Here is a 19,298-nt window from a genome sequence, read left to right on the forward strand (position 1 = left end):
TTTTTCAGAATGATTTACAGAACAGTAAGTGCAGGTACTTACGTATTCTAAAGTACCCAGAGTGCAACTGAGGTTCAGGGTCAGGTGAATTGGGACATGTCTGCAGATTCACACTCAAGCACCATTGGGAAAGACTACATGAAAACTCCAAAATGGATTTAGAAGAATATGAGTTAGACTATGCAGCTGCCTTCTGGTCCTATTTTTGTATCAGAAATACATCTGGCACGTAAGTGCCTCTGCATGTTTGTCTTACATCAATAAGCACATTTTCCTTTAGAATGTGTCATGTTTCACTGTACACTATCATTCAAACTAGAAGACATGAATGTATTTGGTAATTTACTACATTATTTCAAACTGATACCTGCTGTACATTTTCAGAGTTTGAACAAGCCACCAAAAGTTTTGTTTATTGAATTTATTGTGCATCGTTAGTAATGAAATAGTAATGTAAATGGCAAAACACACATGCCTTTAGCTGATATCTCAGATACTCTACATTTGTAAACATGCTGTTGGTCCTTGTGATCACCCCACAGAAAGGGTTAATGTGGCTCAGAAGGGGTTAAGTAATCTGGTAGGGTGCACCTGAAAGAAAATTGGCTTGATAGGCAAGCACTGATTGAGGGTGGAGCCCAGCTGGACAGGAGCAGGCAGGGCTGGTATAAGGCCATGAAGTGAGGGCAGAAGGAGGCTGCAGTATGGAAGCCTGTAGTCACTCTCTGGGGTTAGAGAGGGAAAGAAGGAAACCCAGGGAGAGAGTAGAAGCCCTGGGCTCCAGGCTCTGAAGGAAGGGTTTACCCAGAAGGGTGGTGGAGTAAAAGCCTGATAGAAGTGGAGTAGAAAAAGGTTCAGGAAAATGGCAGCAAGATTTGAGATGGTACAGGCCTTGGCCACTGATTCAAGGGTCCCTGAGTTGGAACCCGGAGTAGAGGGTGGGCCCAGATTCCCCTTCTAGTCCCTGGGAAAGTGGCATAGCCTTGAATTGGAAGATTGCCAGGGACAATACCCAGTCAATCGGTCCAGTGAGGCTTTGATATCCTGGAAGGAGAAAATTACAGTCACTTGGCTATAGGGCCAAGCCACAAAGAGGGAGAACACTGAGTCATGAAGAGGAAGCACTGTTACTGCTTGAGTATGAGAAGGGCCACAGTGTTGGATCATATTAAAGAAGTTCTGTATTAAAATCACAAATGAGTTTGATTCCCCAGAGTTTCAATTCCAGGGTATTACTAATGAAGAGGTCTCTTGGTTTTTGGTACTGTTTCTCTCCCTCTATGTGTGAAACTTGCAAGCTGCTAATTGTGTTGGTACATTCTAAGACAGAGTCTGTTCTCAAAGCAATTCACAGAGAGAGAGACTCAAAGCAATACTCTAACAACAGAAACAGCACCCAGAGACTCCCCGCCCTTTTGTTGTATTAACCATTGTGATTAAAATAGAGAGAGAGGATGTATGTGGATGGATGCTTGGTGTGGATAATAACTGAATGATCAGGGAGGTGCCAGCCTAAGAATCCAGTGTCCATCGGCTGAAGAAGGCGTCAAGTGGAAATAACCAGACGACCCCACCCCCCGGAGGGCAGACTGGAATCCACCCAACAGCCTCAAGGATGGGAGAACCAAAGAACAAGATAACATCTTGGAGCCGTCAGGAATGTGCTATCTGCTGATTGATTCAGCAACAGCATGATGAAGCAATTCCCATAGACTGGCAAGGAAGAAATTCCTATAAAAATAGACTCTAAAAAGTAAGAACTTTCGGGTCTGATTCTGCAAACCAACTTCCAGGAGCATCAGATGAGCATCTGACAAGGCCCTGCTCCCTCCTCATGTCCAGGCCACCTGGCCAGTGGCTTGGCATGAGCAACTCTAAGGCTGGTAACTATGATAACAACCTTGCAGAACCTGTGTGTGTGGGTGTGTATGTGTGTGTGTGTTTGTATGAATGAATGTGTGAATAAATATGAGATTGAATGGAATGTTATAGCTATAACTAACTGCTTACTATGATTCTTTCTGTATTCACAATAAATGTGGTATTTTGCCTTTTTCCCTTTAATAAGATCCTCCTGGTTTTTATTTTATTGGTACAACATTTTGGTGGAGAATTGCGAAAGGGGGAATATTGGTAAAAAAACCTCAGTTATTGTAAATATTGGTGTGCACACCGCCAGCTCTAGTGAGCTAGGCATTTCTATTAGGTTAAACCAGACCTGCTGGCCTCTGAGAAGGTAGCAGGGGACCTGCTGGCCTCCGAGAAGGTAGTAGGGAAAAACAGATTAAACCAGACCTGCTGGCCTCCGAGAAGGTAGCAGGGGACCTGCTGGCCTCCGAGAAGGTAGTAGGGAAAACAGATTAAACCAGACCTGCTGGCCTCCGAGAAGGTAGCAGGGGACCTGCTGGCCTCCGAGAAGGTAGCAGGGCACCTGCTGGCCTCCGAGAAGGTAGCAGGGAAAACAGATTAAACTAGACCTGCTGGCCTCCGGGAAGGTAGCAGGGGACCTGCTGGCCTCCGGGAAGGTAGCAGGGGAGAACAGGTTAACTGGACCTGCTGGCCTCCGAGAAGGTAGCAGGGAGAAACAGGTTAACCAGACCTGGTGGCCTCCGAGAAGGTAGCAGGGAGAAATAGGTTAACTGGACCTGCTGGCCTCCGAGAAGGTAGCAGGGCACCTGCTGGCCTCCGAGAAGGTAGCAGGGAAAACAGATTAAACTAGATCTGCTGACCTCCGGGAAGGTAGCAGGGGACCTGCTGGCCTCCGGGAAGGTAGCAGGGGAGAACAGGTTAACTGGACCTGCTGGCCTCCGAGAAGGTAGCAGGGAGAAACAGGTTAACCAGACCTGCTGGCCTCCGAGAAGGTAGCAGGGAGAAATAGGTTAACTGGACCTGCTGGCCTCTGGGAAGGTAGCAGGGGAAAAACGCATAGATTAAGCTATGATTTCAGAATCTAGGCTGTGTCACTTGCTAAGTAATACCAGCAGTGACAAAGAGATTGAAATATCCATGTTAAGATGTTTAAAAGAAAACAGGGTAAGCCAGTACTAGAGGGAGGAATGGAGTCAGAAGGAACTCCAACCTCACCTTTTGTTAAAGAATTACACCTTTTAAACAAATCCTTCAAAAATTTGAGCACAGTCTTTGGACTAAACAAGCCCTAGCTGATGTCTGCACTATTTCGGACCTAGAGGATAGATTGGCTCAGTATATCCTCATATACAAACCTTCTAGTGCTGCCAAAAGAGATGCAGCAGCAATTTGGTTGTTGTGGGAGGCATGTAAGGATTCTTCCCTCCGCTTGTCTTCATGTAAAGAGGAAAAGGCACAAATGGAAAAGGGAGCAGACAATTGGAAGGTGCTGGCTACAAATATCCAAAGCCAGCTGAAAATAGTGAAAGAGGCACTCCAGGAATACAAAAAGAGTGAAAAAGTTAACTCTGCAGAGGCTGGAGGGAGGCAGGTAAAGGGGGAGAAGGTCCTATGTACGGCACCCCCAGGCATAATTACAAAGAGAAAAGAGAGTAAAAAAAAAAAAAAGTTAACTCTGCAGAGGCTGGAGGGAATTAAGCAGTTAAACTTTGTATTTCACCCAAACAACTTTTAACCGAAAATGTTAAAAAGGAAAAGTGTTAGAGCATTCTTGGTTTCTTTGCAGCCATTCTGAAAGAAAAATGGGCCCTTTTCCAAAGGAATGTCTGTAAATTAGCCAGGCAAAAATAAACTATCTGATTAAAATCATTTGACTGGACAATTTAGTCAAATTTGCTAAAAGAACATAAGAGGGTTCTATTGGAACTTAACTGCCTCAAATGTATAAAGGGAATGTAAGATGTAAAAAACAGAGCAGTGTGGAAGGGATGTTAAGGAAAAGAAAATGTGTATGTATCTATCTGTGTGTGTGTAAATATGTAAAGTTCTAAGGACCAGTTTGTTTTGTTTTTGTTTTAAATAATGCCACTAAAAATCCATTTGACTCTTTAATTCAAAGTTGCAAAACTGACAGACCTTTTTGCTAGACACAGGTAATTAGTGTTGTTTGGCTCTGGGATTTGGCATTTAACCCTTAAAAGGTAACTCAATGCTTTACAAAATTTAAAATGTTTTTAAGTTGTGGCTGCAGCAGGGCAGTCAAAATCAGGAGAATATAAAAAAAAATTTTTTTTGGATTCTTTTTGTTTGTTTTTTGTTTGTTTGTTTTTGTAACAAAATAGCAGATGAGAGTTGTAGTAAAAAAAAAATTAAAAAAGACAGTGCCTCTCTGAAGCAACAGCAGGGGTGAGGTGCACAAAACAAAAAGGAGCAATGTTAGAAACACTGAGTCTTAAAATGGCTCTGAGTAATCAGACTGTCACTTTGATAAAGGTACATGAAAACTCTGTAAGCAAAAAAAGAAATAGTGACACCTTATGTAAAAATGGATCTGGATAATGTTATAGAAGTTAAACTATGGAAGGAATGTGCATTTGCCCCAGAACATGTGCAGGGTATATTGTAGAAGGGGCAAAAGAAATGCAAACATACCATGCTACTTAATTAAAATGCTATTAGGGCTCCAAAGGGAGCCACAATAGGTTGGGTTTTCTTTTTCAGATTGCTGTGTGTTTTGGAAGCAGAAGTTAAAAGTAATCAAAACTCTGGTGAAAGTTGATTGTGTCCCTTTTAAGATAGAGTCTCTGAGCTGCTGATGGCTTTAAATCCAAAAGCAGGAAGTTTCTGTGAAAATGCAAATTACCTAAATGATAAAGGAAGGAAAGAACTAGCAGCACAAAGGAGCTGCAGATAAAGGACATACCTGGTCAGCAAACAAATTGTCTAAATAAAAGGCATGGGATAACAAGATAATTTTAATAAATTTAATGATAATAAGTATCCCTGTAACAACGTATAGTGTGTATGATTTTTGGAAAAATCCTTTAAGGTCGTATGGTAATGATGCTTCTCAGTTATTACCTGTAAATAAAACTTAAAGCTTAACACAGCAGGAAAAACATTATAAACTTGGTCTGCTGTATAAGAAGGAAAACTCAGGGATTTAATGACTAAACAGTGGGATAATTTCCCCATAACCCTTAAAAGATAAAAGCCTTTGAAACCTGGCCTGCCTATAGAACAAAAACAGGAAAATATGGGGGCAATTTCTCTGTTTTGCCTGCAATCAGCAAGGGTATTTGTAAAAGAAATATTTTAAGCAATAATCTGCCACCCCAAAAGGGGTAGAAACATGTTCTTTTTGTCTTTCAGAAAATCAGGAAAAGCTGCCAGCTGAAAAGCAACCCAATACCATGAATCTACTGTCACAATAGAAATTGTGTTCTGTGTTCTATGTTTTGTCTTGTGTTTTGTGTTGTTGCTAGCACTGTTGTGTGTTTAAAAAAAAATACTGAAGACCTGCAGGAACTTAAAAATAAATTAAGCTTTCTGTCCCAGCTACAGGACAGCCTGATACAAAAACAAGTACATGCCAATGTAGACTTGGTCCAAATTGGTCTGGGTAACCTAAAAGGCCAATGGAATCTTTAGTAATGGCTTAATACTACCACATGGCTTATCCATAAGAAAAAAAATATATTAGAAATAGGAAACTACACAGCCATAGCTATGGGATGCACTGAAATGCAGATACTTGCACTAGCTACTTTGGAACACAAAATGTTCTGGGTCATATTGGGAAATATTAAGGGTTTGATGCATTCGTTAAAAAAGAAAGAGATCATTGTTTGACACTTATCAATATGAATGGATGCAATATGTTTCCAGTATTGTAAACCAGACTTGTTAATGGGAGAAATTGTTGTCAAAATTGCACACCAACAGTCCCTGGAGGCAAAGGTATTGAAGGTTAACCCACTCCCCATATTACACATGGGATCCTTTTGGCTACCCTGGACCTTGAGCCAGTGGGCTGGGGAGGGAGGACACTATTGGACACTAGAGGTTGTACCGAATGGACTCCTCAAAAGTGGGTGTGCCTCACCTTGCCTGTTGCCCCAGAACCTTGTAGTAAAGATACATCACTAGGATCATGTATGTGGCATGAATTGGAATCACAAACTCAAATTGCCTCACAGTACCTTCTCTTGAATAGGCTACATAGAAAGTGACACTGACGATTATAAATCTTAGTGTCAAAAGGGGGATTATGTTGGATCATATTAAAGAAGTTCTGTATTAAAATCACAAATGAGTTTGATTCCCCAGAGTTTCAATTCCAGGGTATTACTAATTAAGAGGTCTCTTGGTTTTTGGTACTGTTTCTCTCCCTCTATGTGTGAAACTTGCAAGCTGCTAATTGTGTTAGTACATTCTAAGACAGAGTCTGTTCTCAAAGCAATTCACAAGAGAGAGACTCAAAGCAATACTCTAACAACAGAAACAGCACCCAGAGACTCCCCGCCCTTTTGTTGTATTAACAATTGTGATTAAAATAGAGATAGAGGATGGATGTGGATGGATGCTTGGTGTGGATAGTAACTGAATGATCAGGGAGGTGCCAGCCTAAGAATCCAGTGTCCATCGGCTGAAGAAGGCGTCAAGTGGAAATAACCAGACGACCCCCCTGGAGGGCAGACTGGAATCCACCCAACAGCCTCAAGGATGGGAGAACCAAAGAACAAGATAACATCTTGGAGCCATCAGGAATGTGCTATCTGCTGATTGATTCAGCAACAGCATGATGAAGCAATTCCCATAGACTGGCATAGGAAGAAATTCCTATAAAAATAGACTCTAAAAAGTGAGAACTTTGGGGTCTGATTCTGCAAACCAACTTCCAGGAGCATCAGATGAGCATCTGACAAGGCCTTGCTCCCTCCTCATGTCCAGGCCACCTGGCCAGTGGCTTGGCATGAGCAACTCTAAGGCTGGTAACTATGATAACAACCTTGCAGAACCTGTGTGTGTGGGTGTGTATGTGTGTGTTTGTATGAATGAATGTGTGAATAAATATGAGATTGAATGGAATGTTATAGCTATAACTAACTGCTTACTATGATTCTTTCTGTATTCACAATAAATGTGGTATTTTGCCTTTTTCCCTTTAATAAGATCCTCCTGGTTTTTATTTTATTGGTACAACAACAGAGCAAATGAGAGACTGAAGGGGGCATCAGACCAGGCAGCATTTTCCCACAGATGCAGTCACAAGCAGACTCCCCAGCAGTGACTAGAGAATCCCGTGACCGTCCTCTTTAAAAGGACATAGCTACAAGGCTTTTTCTAATCAAGAGTCTTACTTTGTGGCATGTAAAGAATATGGGGACTGTGGGATTCCTTTAAGGGATGAGTGAGCCAGTCAAAGGTAAAAAAAAAAAAAAAAAAAGCACCACACGAGTATAAACCGAACTTGAATACCCTTGGCTTACATCTGAGGAAGTGAGCTGTAGCTCACGAAAGCTTATGCTCTAATAAATTGGTTAGTCTCTAAGGTGCCACAAGTACTCCTTTTCTTGGCTTTTCAAACGTTCTGATTAGAAACAGTGGGGAATAATCATTTACTGTAATTCAAACCCAGAGGAATGCCCAGCTACAACCCTCTCTATAAACCTACAAGTCTTCTCAAGATGACATGTCATCTTCAGGATATTCAGAGATTAACTGTAATGCAGTTTATACTTAGTGACGTATCAAAGGTTTACCTAGTCCATATGGCACAAAACATATTGTGCAAGAAGAAAATTAAATATTGGGACAATATTCAAGATTATGGAGAAAAGCCAGAATTCTGCATGACTTACAATTTAAAAGATAAGTACCAGCCATGAAAGTGTTATATAGAGTATGACACAAAAAGATAAATATTTCAAATCCAAAAACCTACATACCTTTCATATTCTCTTTCAGACTCCTAAAAAAACCCCCTAGATTTAGTGACAGCTTTGTTTAAAAATACATCAGTTCATTTTTTAATACCAGTAAAAATAAGTATAAAAAGTACTGATTTGTTTCTGTTGTGCATATATTGTAACAAGCTGAGCACACTGATTCATGGACATGACACCTCCAAATGTTCGTATTCTGCTCTCTGTAGAACTTCAACACTTTCAGGGATTTCCAGGAGAAGAATTGTTTTGCAAAGAAATTCAAAAATGTGTCTTTTGCAACAAATGCTTTGAAAAATTAAGCTCTCAGAAATGTTCCAGATTGGCTTTACTAGAATCTATGGGCCAGATTCTCCATTACATTTGAAGGGGGCCAAAAGGATCTGGTTGTGGCTCCTTGATCTTCATCCACCTAGCCCCAGCAGAAATTACAGCAGCGAAGGGGCTACTTTATCTTCCACCATTGGCAAAATGTCTGAACTTACACCAACGGAAGATCAGGAGCAGCTGCGTACTGTTCCACTGTGCTCCTCCAATCCATGCACCAACCCTGGAATGGCCCTGACACACACCCTCACACACATTCGGTCCTTAATGAAAGAGTAGAAGGGGCAGCAGACATAGGTGGCAGCAGAGCCAACTCCACCTGCTTTCCATCAGGAGACATTTCTCTTACGTTGGGATTTGCAGCTAGCTCTCTCTGTCCATTTTAAGTGCACTATGTGCTGTGGCCTTAGCAGACTAGAGAATCTAGCCAAATAATATAATACATGCACAATTCTTCCTGGAAGAGAATTCTGCTCACAGATGAAACCAGAGGATACAATAAGAAGTTTGTAGAACCAATGCTGGCATTCTAGCAACTTGCCACTCTCACTCTTCTTGTTCATACTTACTCTGCTTGTACTCAGCAAGGAAACCTCTACCTTCAAAATGACCATCTGTCTTTAGTTTCACATATAAAGCATCCCTGGTGGAACGGATTGACTCTGGTATCTGATTCCCACAAAATTTACCCAGCATCTTAGCACTGCTACTGTTGCCATCATATACCTTTGAATAAAGAGAGACATAAAAATCTTGAGGGATGATGATAGTAGTGAAAACTATTAAACTGTTAACACATTTAACTGATCTCTCATTGTAAAGTAAAGGAGAACAAAGCTATCACATGTTATGGGGAAAGCCATATATGGAAAAACAGTATAAAGGGACAAACTTTTTGAAGTGACCTTCAATTTGCTCTTAAATCTCTCTCTCTCTCACACACACATCCTGTACCCTCCTCTGTCCTAAAATAATCCTCTCCATAACTTTAAAGGTGGCATTCAGGATGGAATTTTCCTACTTTAGAACTGTTCACTTGGTGTGAATCTCTCTCTCTCTCTCTCTGTACATGGGCACTCACACTGTGCTCCCTCCCCTAGTGGGGGTGCTGAGAGTCACTGAACCAACTGTAAACTTTATATATAATGGAAACCACTTCAAGTCAGGGGATGCTGCAGCATGCCCCACACCCCTAGTTCTAGCACTTATACCCCTAGTATCTGAGGTAGGGTGACCAGATGTCCCAATTTTATGGGGACAGTCCCTATTTTTGGGTCTTCTTCTTATATAGGCTCCTATTACCCCCCACCCCATTCCGATTTTTCACACTTGCTTTCTGATCACCCTAATCTGAGGAAGAGAGAGAGACTGTACATACAGCAAGGTAATCAGAGCTGCATTTTGGATGAAACTCCAAGTGGAACTGTTGAAACTGGATTTCAAAAAGACTGCCTCGGCTTGACTTCAACAACCAATAGCATTCTGAATTGTGGTAATAAGGCATGGGATAGTTGGGAGACATGAACATGCCAGATGAAGTTGTGAGGGTCCCACCACAGCCTGAAAAGAACAAAGAGAACCATAATTAACTGCATTAAACCTCCCCAGTCTCTCTCTCATAAAGAGATTTTATGCTTAGTTTTCTACTCATCCGATGTAGTGAGCTGTAGCTCACGAAAGCTTATGCTCAAATAAATTGGTCAGTCTCTAAGGTGCCACAAGTACTCCTTTTCTTTTTGTGAATACAGACTAACACGGCTGCTACTCTGAAAACTACTCTTCTACTGTAACTCTCCTTTATCCAATGAAATGCTTCACAGCAGGGAGCTACCTCACAGGATTATACACACTGTAGAGCCCCTTGGGAAAATTCTAACCTCAGGCAAGAGACGTGTCCTGCTGGAATTACACTTCAGGAAAAGTACAAATCATCTGCTAATGAATGTATTACATCCATTAGCATGAGTCTTTCCATGGTTACTGATGCCATGGCAATGAGTTTATAGCTCTTTTTAAGGGACTTTAGGTTTATCCTCATACTTTCCTTTCTTTCTTGCCACAATTATGTAACAGAAGATAGCAAATATACAATAATAACTGCACTTTGATAGCACCTTTCCCCTGGGGATCTTAAAGCATTTTATGCATATTAGCTAATTAATCCTAACAGCATTCCTTTGAGATAGCTATTACTATACAAATAGTAACCTGAAGAAATGAAAGGATAAATGATTCACCAAATGTCTCATAGGAAGTCAGGGACAGAGACAGCAACAGAACCCAGAAGTCCTATCTCATACTCTGCTGTTCTAATACTAAATCCTGCTCCACTGCCCTCCCACGCTGTATCTCTCAGCCCCACTTCTGTTAGCACCATTCATTTCCTAACAAGCACAGAAACAAAGGATAGAGTGGAAGTTAAAATATAAACTAGAATATGGTGCTATCGTAAATCACTTGGAGAGAAACCCTTATTTACCCAAGAACAGGAAATGTAGATCCCTTTTCTAAACTGCTTGAACTTGTGTTGCCACCAATCAGTTAAGTTTGGGGGAAAGTGTTTAAAGGGGATTCAGGATGCAGTTAGGTGCAGGGGAGATAGAAAACAGCACAGAATAAAAAATAAAAGATCTAACAAGGAGATTGGTCAAATAGTTCCACCCTTGGCATTCTCATTCTCATTTTCATGCATCTGATGAAGTGAGCTGTAGCGCACGAAAGCTTATGCTCTAATAAATGTGTTAATCGCTAAGCTGCCACAAGTACTCCTTTTCTTTTTATGGATACAGACTAACACGGCTGCTACTCTGAAACCTGTCTTTTTACCTGTTGTGGTACCATCCCAGTAAGCTGAAAATCCAGTTCTTGTGCCATATACATCACTTACAAATTTTATCCACAGCCTGTTACTATGGGAGATGATTACAGGAGGCAGAGCCGAACCACAGTACTTTCCAAGCACTGGTGAAGTTTCATAGCCTCCATCTCTAGAATGAAACAGAAGAAAAATCTTGGGCCAAACAGGTAAGAGTGAGAAAAGTAAATGAAATGTCTCCTGGGATTCCTTCAGCTTTGTCGTTAGCAGGAATATATTATTAACTATTGAAGGGGTTCTGCTATGTGCAAGACGTTTTAATCAACTACTCACAAACCACTTGCAAGCATTTTGGCCCAGCTTTTGAAGGTATTTAGGCATTGCTGCACTCAGCATTGCAAGGCCCAAATGATTTAGTAACCTCTCTCTCATTTCAAAAGCCAAAATTCCACTGACAGCTGATGAGATTTAGGTTCCTAAATCCCTATTGGAAATGAGATTAGGGCCCAAAATCTTAAGTTAAATTAAGCGGTGCAACACTGAGAGCAGCAATGCCTAAATACCTTCAAAAGCTGAGCATAAATCTCAACAATTTCATTCCAGTACAGGTTCAAAACATCACAACATCCTGACAGAGCCAAAGAAGCATCTCTGGGATCTTTGAAGCTGCATGGGGGAGCAATGAGGGCAGAGCATCAGTGTCATCATGTCTGTCCTCTATAAAGCAACAGACAAATATAGGTAGGCCTATATTAGCCTACCTATATTTCAGAACAGATGGGTTGAATCTCAGTTTTAGATGATTTTCTCTGGCCTCCACAGATGATTCCACAGCTGACACTTCTGATCCTGCCCTTAGCTGGTGTTGCAATCAGGGTGCACAAGCAAAGCTTTGTTATGCCTCCTGAACATGTTGGTTTTGAGGGTAGTCATATTTCTGCACACACGCACACCCCTCACTGAAAGTATTATAGTGATGATACTGTCATTGACTTTTCTGTAATGTTAGTATCATGCAATTTCACACACAAAAAAATGCAGGTCCTACAGTAGGATTTAAAAAACAATCCAAGGTGCCATTTTAATATGCTGCCACCAAAGTAGAGCCATATTTTAAAGAGAGAAATCCTGTTTCTAGTTGTTTTTATTAAACCATTTGGTTTAGTCTTGTTATGTTAGAAGGTCTGTTCTCTCCTCTTTACCGGGCTGGGCGGTAAAGCAGCGCTCTGGGGGGCGGGGCTGCGCGCTCCGGCGGATCTGCGCATCAGCTTGTCTGGCTCCCACACGGGTGCCGGGCCAGGGCCAAGGGGTTGGATAATGGGGCCAATGGGGGGAAGGGGAACAGGGGTCGATTCAGACGTGCAGGGGTAGCGCGGTGGGGATGTAGCGGGGCTCAGCCAGGCTGCGGTGACCCGAGGGGCGGAAGTTCATGCTCCAGCCCGGGTGCCTGCAGCCGGAGGAAGCGGATCCGTGCTGCAGCCCTGGCCCCGGCTCCACGCCTCCCGCGCCCCGGCCAGGGGGTGCTGCGCTCTCCGCCGGGCTGGGCGGTTTTGCCGCCGCTGCCACCACCACTTCACACGGCTCCTGCCTCCCTCCCGCCCGAGACCCTCTGTCCCTACTAACAAAAATGATTTAGTTCGCAAGTTTACAAACATTTTTATCTTAAAGGAATAAAAATATCTTTCCTAGTAAAATTTCAAAGCACATTATTTCTTTGTAGACTCTAATCGCTCTACCCCGATATAATGCACCTATAGGTTTCACCGATAACGTGGTAAGATTTTTTGGCTCCCGAGGACTGCGTTATATCAGGGTTTTAGGTGTAGGTGTTACATTAGCTACTTTCCAGTCACCTGCTACAGAGTCTGATTCAAATGTAGGTTACATACCACAGTTAATAGTTCTGCAATTTCCTATCTGAGTTCCTGGTGATTTATTACTCTTTAATTGATCAATTTGTTCCAAAACATCCTCTATCAACACCTCAGTCTGGGACAGTTTGTCACCTAAAAGGAATGGCTTGGGTATAGGGATCTCCCCCACATCCTCTGTAGTGAAGACTGATGCAAAGACATCATTTAGCTTCTCTGCAATAGCCTCGTTTTCCTTGTGTGCCCCTTTAGCACCTCAGTCATCCAGTTGCCCCACACATTGTTTGGCAGGCTTGCTGCTTCTGATCTACTTACAAAATTGCTGTTAGTTTTTGTGTCCTTCACTTGTTGTGCTTCTAATTTTTTCTTGGACTGCCTTATTATAATTTTACACTCCTTTCTATTTTCCTCATTAGGATTTGACTTCCAATGTTTAAAAGATGCCTTTTTGCCTCTCGCCACCTCTTTTATTCTGCTGTTTAGCATTGCTGGCATTTTTTTGGTCCTCTGACTGTTTTTTTTATTTGGCGGTATATATATTTTATTTGTGACTCTATTACAGCGTTTTAAAAATAGTCTCCGTGCAGTCTGCAGGTATTTAACCTTTGTGATTGTCCCTTTTGATTTCTGTTTAACTAGCTTCCTCATTTTTGTGTAGTCCCTCTTTTTGAAGTTAAATGCTACTGTGGTGGGTTTGTTTAGCATTTTCCCCCCCACACAGATGTTAAATTTAATTACAGCATGGTCGCTATTACCAAGCAGTTCAGCTATATCCAGCTCCTGGACCAGATCCTATGCTCCACTTAGGACAAAATCAAGAATTGCCTCTTCCCTTGTGCGTTCCAGGACTAGCTGCTCCATGAAGCAGTCATTTGTGGTGTGAAGAAATTTTATCTCTGCATCCTATCCTGAGGTGACATATACACAATATGAGGATAGTTGAAATCCCTCCATTATTATTGCATGTTCTGCCTATGAAGCCACTCTAACCTCCCTGAGCATTTCACAGTCGCTGTCACCGTCCTGGTCAGGTGGTCAGCAGTAGATTCTTACTGCTGTATCTTATTGTTCAAGCATGGAATTTCTATCCATAGAGATTCTATGATTCAGTCTGATTCATTTAAGATTTTTTACTTTATCTGACTCTATGCTTTCTTTCACTTATAGTGCCTCTCCCCAACCAGTACAAGAAGAGATGGTCCTTCTGCTGAGGAATTTATAAGCCCCACAAGAATCCATTCACTTACCCTGATGGAGCTGGAATTTCTCCAGGACCATCAGAGGTGGGAAATATAAGAATGGAACAGGAAGGAGGGAGCAACAAGGTTTTATTTCTAGTTCACTAACAAACCCTTTCCCAGCGTGCCAGCCCCAGGTACATTTCAGGCTACAGTTTCTTGTTCAGCCTAAACGGATTCTACTTCCTACCCTTGGTTACAATCAGTAATGAGGATAATAGAACTCAATGGGCTTGCCTGATTTCCACATAATCCATTGAACAAAGCTTATTCCCTTCCAAGGTGAAGTTGGTGAAATGCAGCACAATCTGTTTGTTGGTTTCCACTCGGATCCTGTATATGCATTCTGTCTTGACAGGGTAGTTTCTGGGGTAGTTTGGAGATGTCAGCACACCAGTGGCATCAGTGTATTGATGGGAACATACTTTTAAAAGAAAGAAACAGAACACACAGTGACTTGAAGATACATCAACCACAACGTCCCATTCCAAAGATGTCTGTTGGTTATGAAACAGTTTAAAGCACATATTTAATTAAAAATAAATATCTATTTCTGACAGACAGGAGACCAAACATCCTGATCTACTCTGTATTGTAACTTATCTTGGAAAAATCTTATTGATGGAGCTCCCAATTTTCAGTAATCCATCAAACCAAAAACAGAATCCAGGATGTGTAAGGGATTTATTGTACTTGATTTGACACGTTGATTGTTTAAGTAAAACTTTCTTTAATCACTGTGCATACAAAAGGCAGAGGTGGTGGTGGTATGTGTGGTGTGGTGGAGGGTTAAGTATTTGTAGTTGCTAAACAGGCTTTAATCTTACACTGGTAGACAGGAAAAAAGGACACTGTAATGGCTAGCTTGATGATCTGCAGTCAGCACAATGTGTTGCCATTGAGCCCTGAACGTCTGAGCAACAGAGGCTTAGAAACCTTCCGTGCATTCACTCCCTGTGTGAAGAGAACATCTCCCATTGCTCTCAGGCAGCCTCCTTTGGACTAAACTAGGAGCAATGTTGATTTTCCTTTCTAATGTCCTTTTTCTGTTTACCTAAGTCATGAAGGGGCACCTGACTGGTCACATTCTACCTGCAGGAAAGCATAAAATCCCTGATTGCCAGGACCCAGCAGTTCTCTCCAAGGTACAGTTCTAGAATGAGTTGCATCCATCCCTCCTGGACCAACAAGAGGGCAACCATGACACTGAGCCTTGGTGTGAGGTGGAAAATGGAATGGAGAAATGAGGGGATTTGAGAGAACCTCTGCAAAAAGAGAGAGCAAAGGCTCCACAAAAGTTCAAACTCTTGCTGTAGGACAGAATATAAGAATAATGGCATGCATGATAGAATTCATAGAATGTTTCATATGTAGTGATCATAGTTACACTAATTACAACGTACAGTCGAAGCAGATAGTAGAATGCAATGACTAACTTTAACCGTTTCACCAGGCCTTAACAGATCTCTGGAACCTAAGTTTGTAACAAACTACTGCTACACTTTAATGCCCAATACTTTACATAGTAGTATAAGAACTGATGCAAGCCACAGGCCCTTCATATCTCGAATAGCAGGATCACCATTCTGCTCTGATGAATTTAATAATTATAACATTTAATTTCATAAAACCTTTTGAAATTTGCCTATTTAATTTTCTGAAATATTACTTATTACTGAATATTACTGAAATATTACTTATGTCATAAAAGAGCACAAATCATATGACCTAGGAGCATAGCGAGCAGATCGAGGGATGTGATCATTCCCCTCTATTCGACATTGGTGAGGCCTCATCTGGAGTACTGTGTCCAGTTTTGGGCCCCGCACTACAAGAAGGATGTGGATAAATTGAAGAGAGTCCAGCGAAGGGCAACAAAAATGATTAGGGGTCTGGAACACATGACTTATGAGGAGAGGCTGAGGGAACTGGGATTGTTTAGTCTGCAGAAGAGAAGAATGAGAGGGGATTTGATAGCTGCTTTCAACTACCTGAGAGGTGGTTCCAGAGAGGATGGTTCTAGACTATTCTCAGTGGTAGAAGAGGACAGGACAAGGAGTAACGGTCTCAAGTTACAGTGGGGGAGGTTTAGGTTGGATATTAGGAAAAACTTCTTCACTAGGAGGGTGGTGAAACACTGGAATGCATTACCTAGGGAGGTGGTAGAATCTCCTTCCTTAGAAGTTTTTAAGGTCAGGCTTGACAAAGCCCTGGCTGGGATGATTTAATTGGGGATTGGTCCTGCTTTGAGCAGGGGGTTGGACTAGATGACCTCCTGAGGTCCCTTCCAACCCTGATATTCTATGATTCTATGACCAATCTGAGGGATAAAAAGTGAAAAATTCCCTCTGTGTTTTAATTATCTAGAAAGATTAAATATGACAAATGTGATCTAACTAATATGCTTTCTAAACTGACAGTACAATACTGAACTCTTGCTTCAATCCAATACTGTGTGAGCCCTCTTTACTCTTCCTTTTGCTATGATTTACTCCGCCAACCTCTCATCAAATGAAAAGCTAAGATATGTGATCAGAAATATGACATGCACATCTTTTTACATGGCTCACACTCAGTACAAATGACTACGTGAAGAGAAGTACTATGAACACTTTGTTCTACTCAGTAGGTGAGACAGACAATGCTGCCTTGATGGCATTACCGTACACGTCATTTCTTTCATTTCACTTATGTGTAATTTAGAAAAGCTGCCATATCCATAAACATGCTCAAATGCATGCATGTAATTTTAAGGTCAAGTTTGGTCACCTTCAATGAAATCTCTGGTACTTCATCAGTCCAATGTGCAATACCTTCACAAGTGTTGCCAACTTTCATTATTGTATCATGAATCTCATGATATTTGGCATTTTTCTTCAAGCCTCCAATCTTAAAGTCAGATGATTTTGTGATTTTATAAAGTACGTTTCTAGCCCTCATGGTTGTAGATAGAAGCGCAAAAATGTGTATCAAGTGCACCCTAAAGGCTCAAGACCTAAAAGGGAAAAAAACCCCAAGCCCTCAAAATGTTTAGGTCAATGTCATGATTATTTGGGGGCCTGGCTCATGATTTCTGAATGCTTGGGACTGGCAGTATTACGGTTGTGCCTTCATTCAAGGGCTGAGACAATGAATGCCAGGTTCTAATATAGAGAGTATTAAAATGGTTATGTTATGATGTAATTTCAGTGTGAACATTAACCACCACTTTTAAGAGCAACCACTGCAGTCCCTCAAGAGAAATGATGTTCCAGTTTCCCTGCATCACTAATGTTTGCTTCCCTGAAAGGAATCTATTTTCAAACCTGGGTGGCGATCCAAACCGCAAGTTATTTTTTGTTCCACATTTTGCACCAGAACTCAAAGATCGAAAGAGAAACGTGACAGGTCTTATAGTAACTGACTCTCCCATGTCAGTCCTCCAGCTACAACTACACAGAGCCAAGAACACATTTCGGATACAGTGCTGTAAAGATTATAAGAAGAGTAAATGTGCCAAATGGCCTTACTTACTTACATATGCATCATCCAGCCCAACTACTATTGCTCCCCTTACTCTGGTTTCAGCTGACGAACGGGTACTCATCTTTTGCGTTTCCCTCACTAACACAGCATCAAAAAGTCAATTTTCTTTGAAATGTGCTAGCTTCGGTTTGCAAATACTAATGCAAATTATTAGGTAAGCAGCCAGAAAGAGGAACTCTGGACCCTTTGCCAAGTTTCAGAATGCCTGATGCCATGATGAGATTAATAAAAGACTGGAAAAATATGTATTCCCAATTCATTTTAAATATACTACTCAAGTTCACTAAAGAAAGAAGAAAAGGGTACTTGTCCAGAATGATCACACATCTTTCTTTGCCAGTGTGTGAGGTTTTCAAAACCCACTGAATCGGGTTCTGATTTCAGTACAACATTAACGTTTGCTCCCCTAGAAAAGGCTGTAAACTACTGCAACCTGGCATAACATTGCCAATACTAATACTAATAAAAAAGTCAGGTTTCATGTTTCTTTCTCATGCAGCCATGCACAGCACAGAAAATGATGTTAGCATCTGTTCCAATAAAGGGATATTCATTGGTTGCCATGATGCCTATTAATCCAAAGCAAAATTCAGAGTATTAAATCATCGGTAAAATGGTGATTTTTCTTTTAGTTTGATCTTACACTGCCAAAAAAGAACACAGATTCTCGAACACTTAGCTCTTTATATCACGTTCGGCATATTTACAAAAAAGAAAAAGAAGCCACCTCGCCACATGAAGTGTATTCCTCTCCACAGGCAGTAGATAAAGCACATCTACGCTCGAGAGCCTTCTGCTGGCAGGCATTAACTGACTTAAATTTTTACCAACCACAGCTGAGGGATGAGAAGGAGAACAAAGGTCCTTTGTAAAGTGTTTCAACCCCATTATTCAGAAACACTAGTCACAGCAATTTGAACTGAATCGCCATCCCTCCTTGACTTCTCTGTGTATATCTGCCAAATACAACTTTCAATTCCCATCTTTTCCCACTCAGCAGGGGAGAAGGTCCATCCCTCTCATCCCCCGATGGGAATTACTGATAATGTCCATTGAAGTGTCATCTTAGAGTTGAATTTACACTATTCTATCAACAAGAAAGTTAGACCTACAAGTCTACATTTTCTCTTTGGTTATACTTGTGCAGCCTTTCTGAAGCCCGTGGGGTTTCAGAAGTCTAGCTGAAAGCAATATTTGGCCCAGAAAGTACAGAAAAGAAAAGAATTGGTGCTGGGATTGTTCATGATCATACTCTATAAATACCTTCCAGGTAACAGGGAAAATTTAAGGAAAGGAATTATTCCCAATCTCAGATAATAGTAGGAAAGGAAGCAATAAAATGAAACTAAGAAAGGAAATGTTAATGCTAGAGATGAGGGAGCTGATAGGAGTCTGAAGCCATATTTGCTTTTGATACAGATTCATTTCAGTTTGAATAGCCCACATTTGATGGCAGATAATAAGGCTGGCAGATACAAATTAATCTGACAGAAAGTGATGCCCCGCATCAGGCGGGGTTGTCAATAAGCGGATGATTTTCATAAAAATGTTTACCAGCACCGCAGTTAAACCAAAGTTAGACTGTCCAGCTACCAAAGTTATAATGTCCAGCTACCTCCTCCTTTAACTCTGGCCTCTCTGATCAGTCAGTGCTGTCTTCTCTTAGTCCTACAGAAGCTGAGAAATCTCAAACCATAGTCATAGT

The 19,298-nt window shown here is 41.4% G+C and overlaps 1 protein-coding gene across 5 annotated transcripts in view; it reads right to left on the reverse strand.

The window, feature by feature from the left end:
- Positions 1-19,298, reverse strand: part of CUBN (cubilin) — a 226,786-nt gene that overhangs the window by 157,154 nt on the left and 50,334 nt on the right. For all 5 annotated transcript variants that reach the window (XR_012157573.2, XR_013635417.1, XM_073334127.2 and 2 more), the window contains 4 exons: positions 14,306-14,492; positions 10,971-11,131; positions 9,523-9,704; positions 8,714-8,870 (listed from right to left, as the gene is read on the reverse strand). Coding sequence is in view for 3 of the 5 variants with exons in the window: in XM_073334127.2 (XP_073190228.2) it covers positions 8,714-8,870; positions 9,523-9,704; positions 10,971-11,131; positions 14,306-14,492 (687 nt within the window). In the remaining 2 variants the exon portion in view is untranslated. The remainder of the gene's footprint in view (positions 1-8,713; positions 8,871-9,522; positions 9,705-10,970; positions 11,132-14,305; positions 14,493-19,298) is intronic.

Source organism: Lepidochelys kempii, chromosome 2, assembly GCF_965140285.1.
Source record: "Lepidochelys kempii isolate rLepKem1 chromosome 2, rLepKem1.hap1, whole genome shotgun sequence".
Lineage (NCBI taxonomy): Eukaryota > Metazoa > Chordata > Testudines > Cheloniidae > Lepidochelys > Lepidochelys kempii.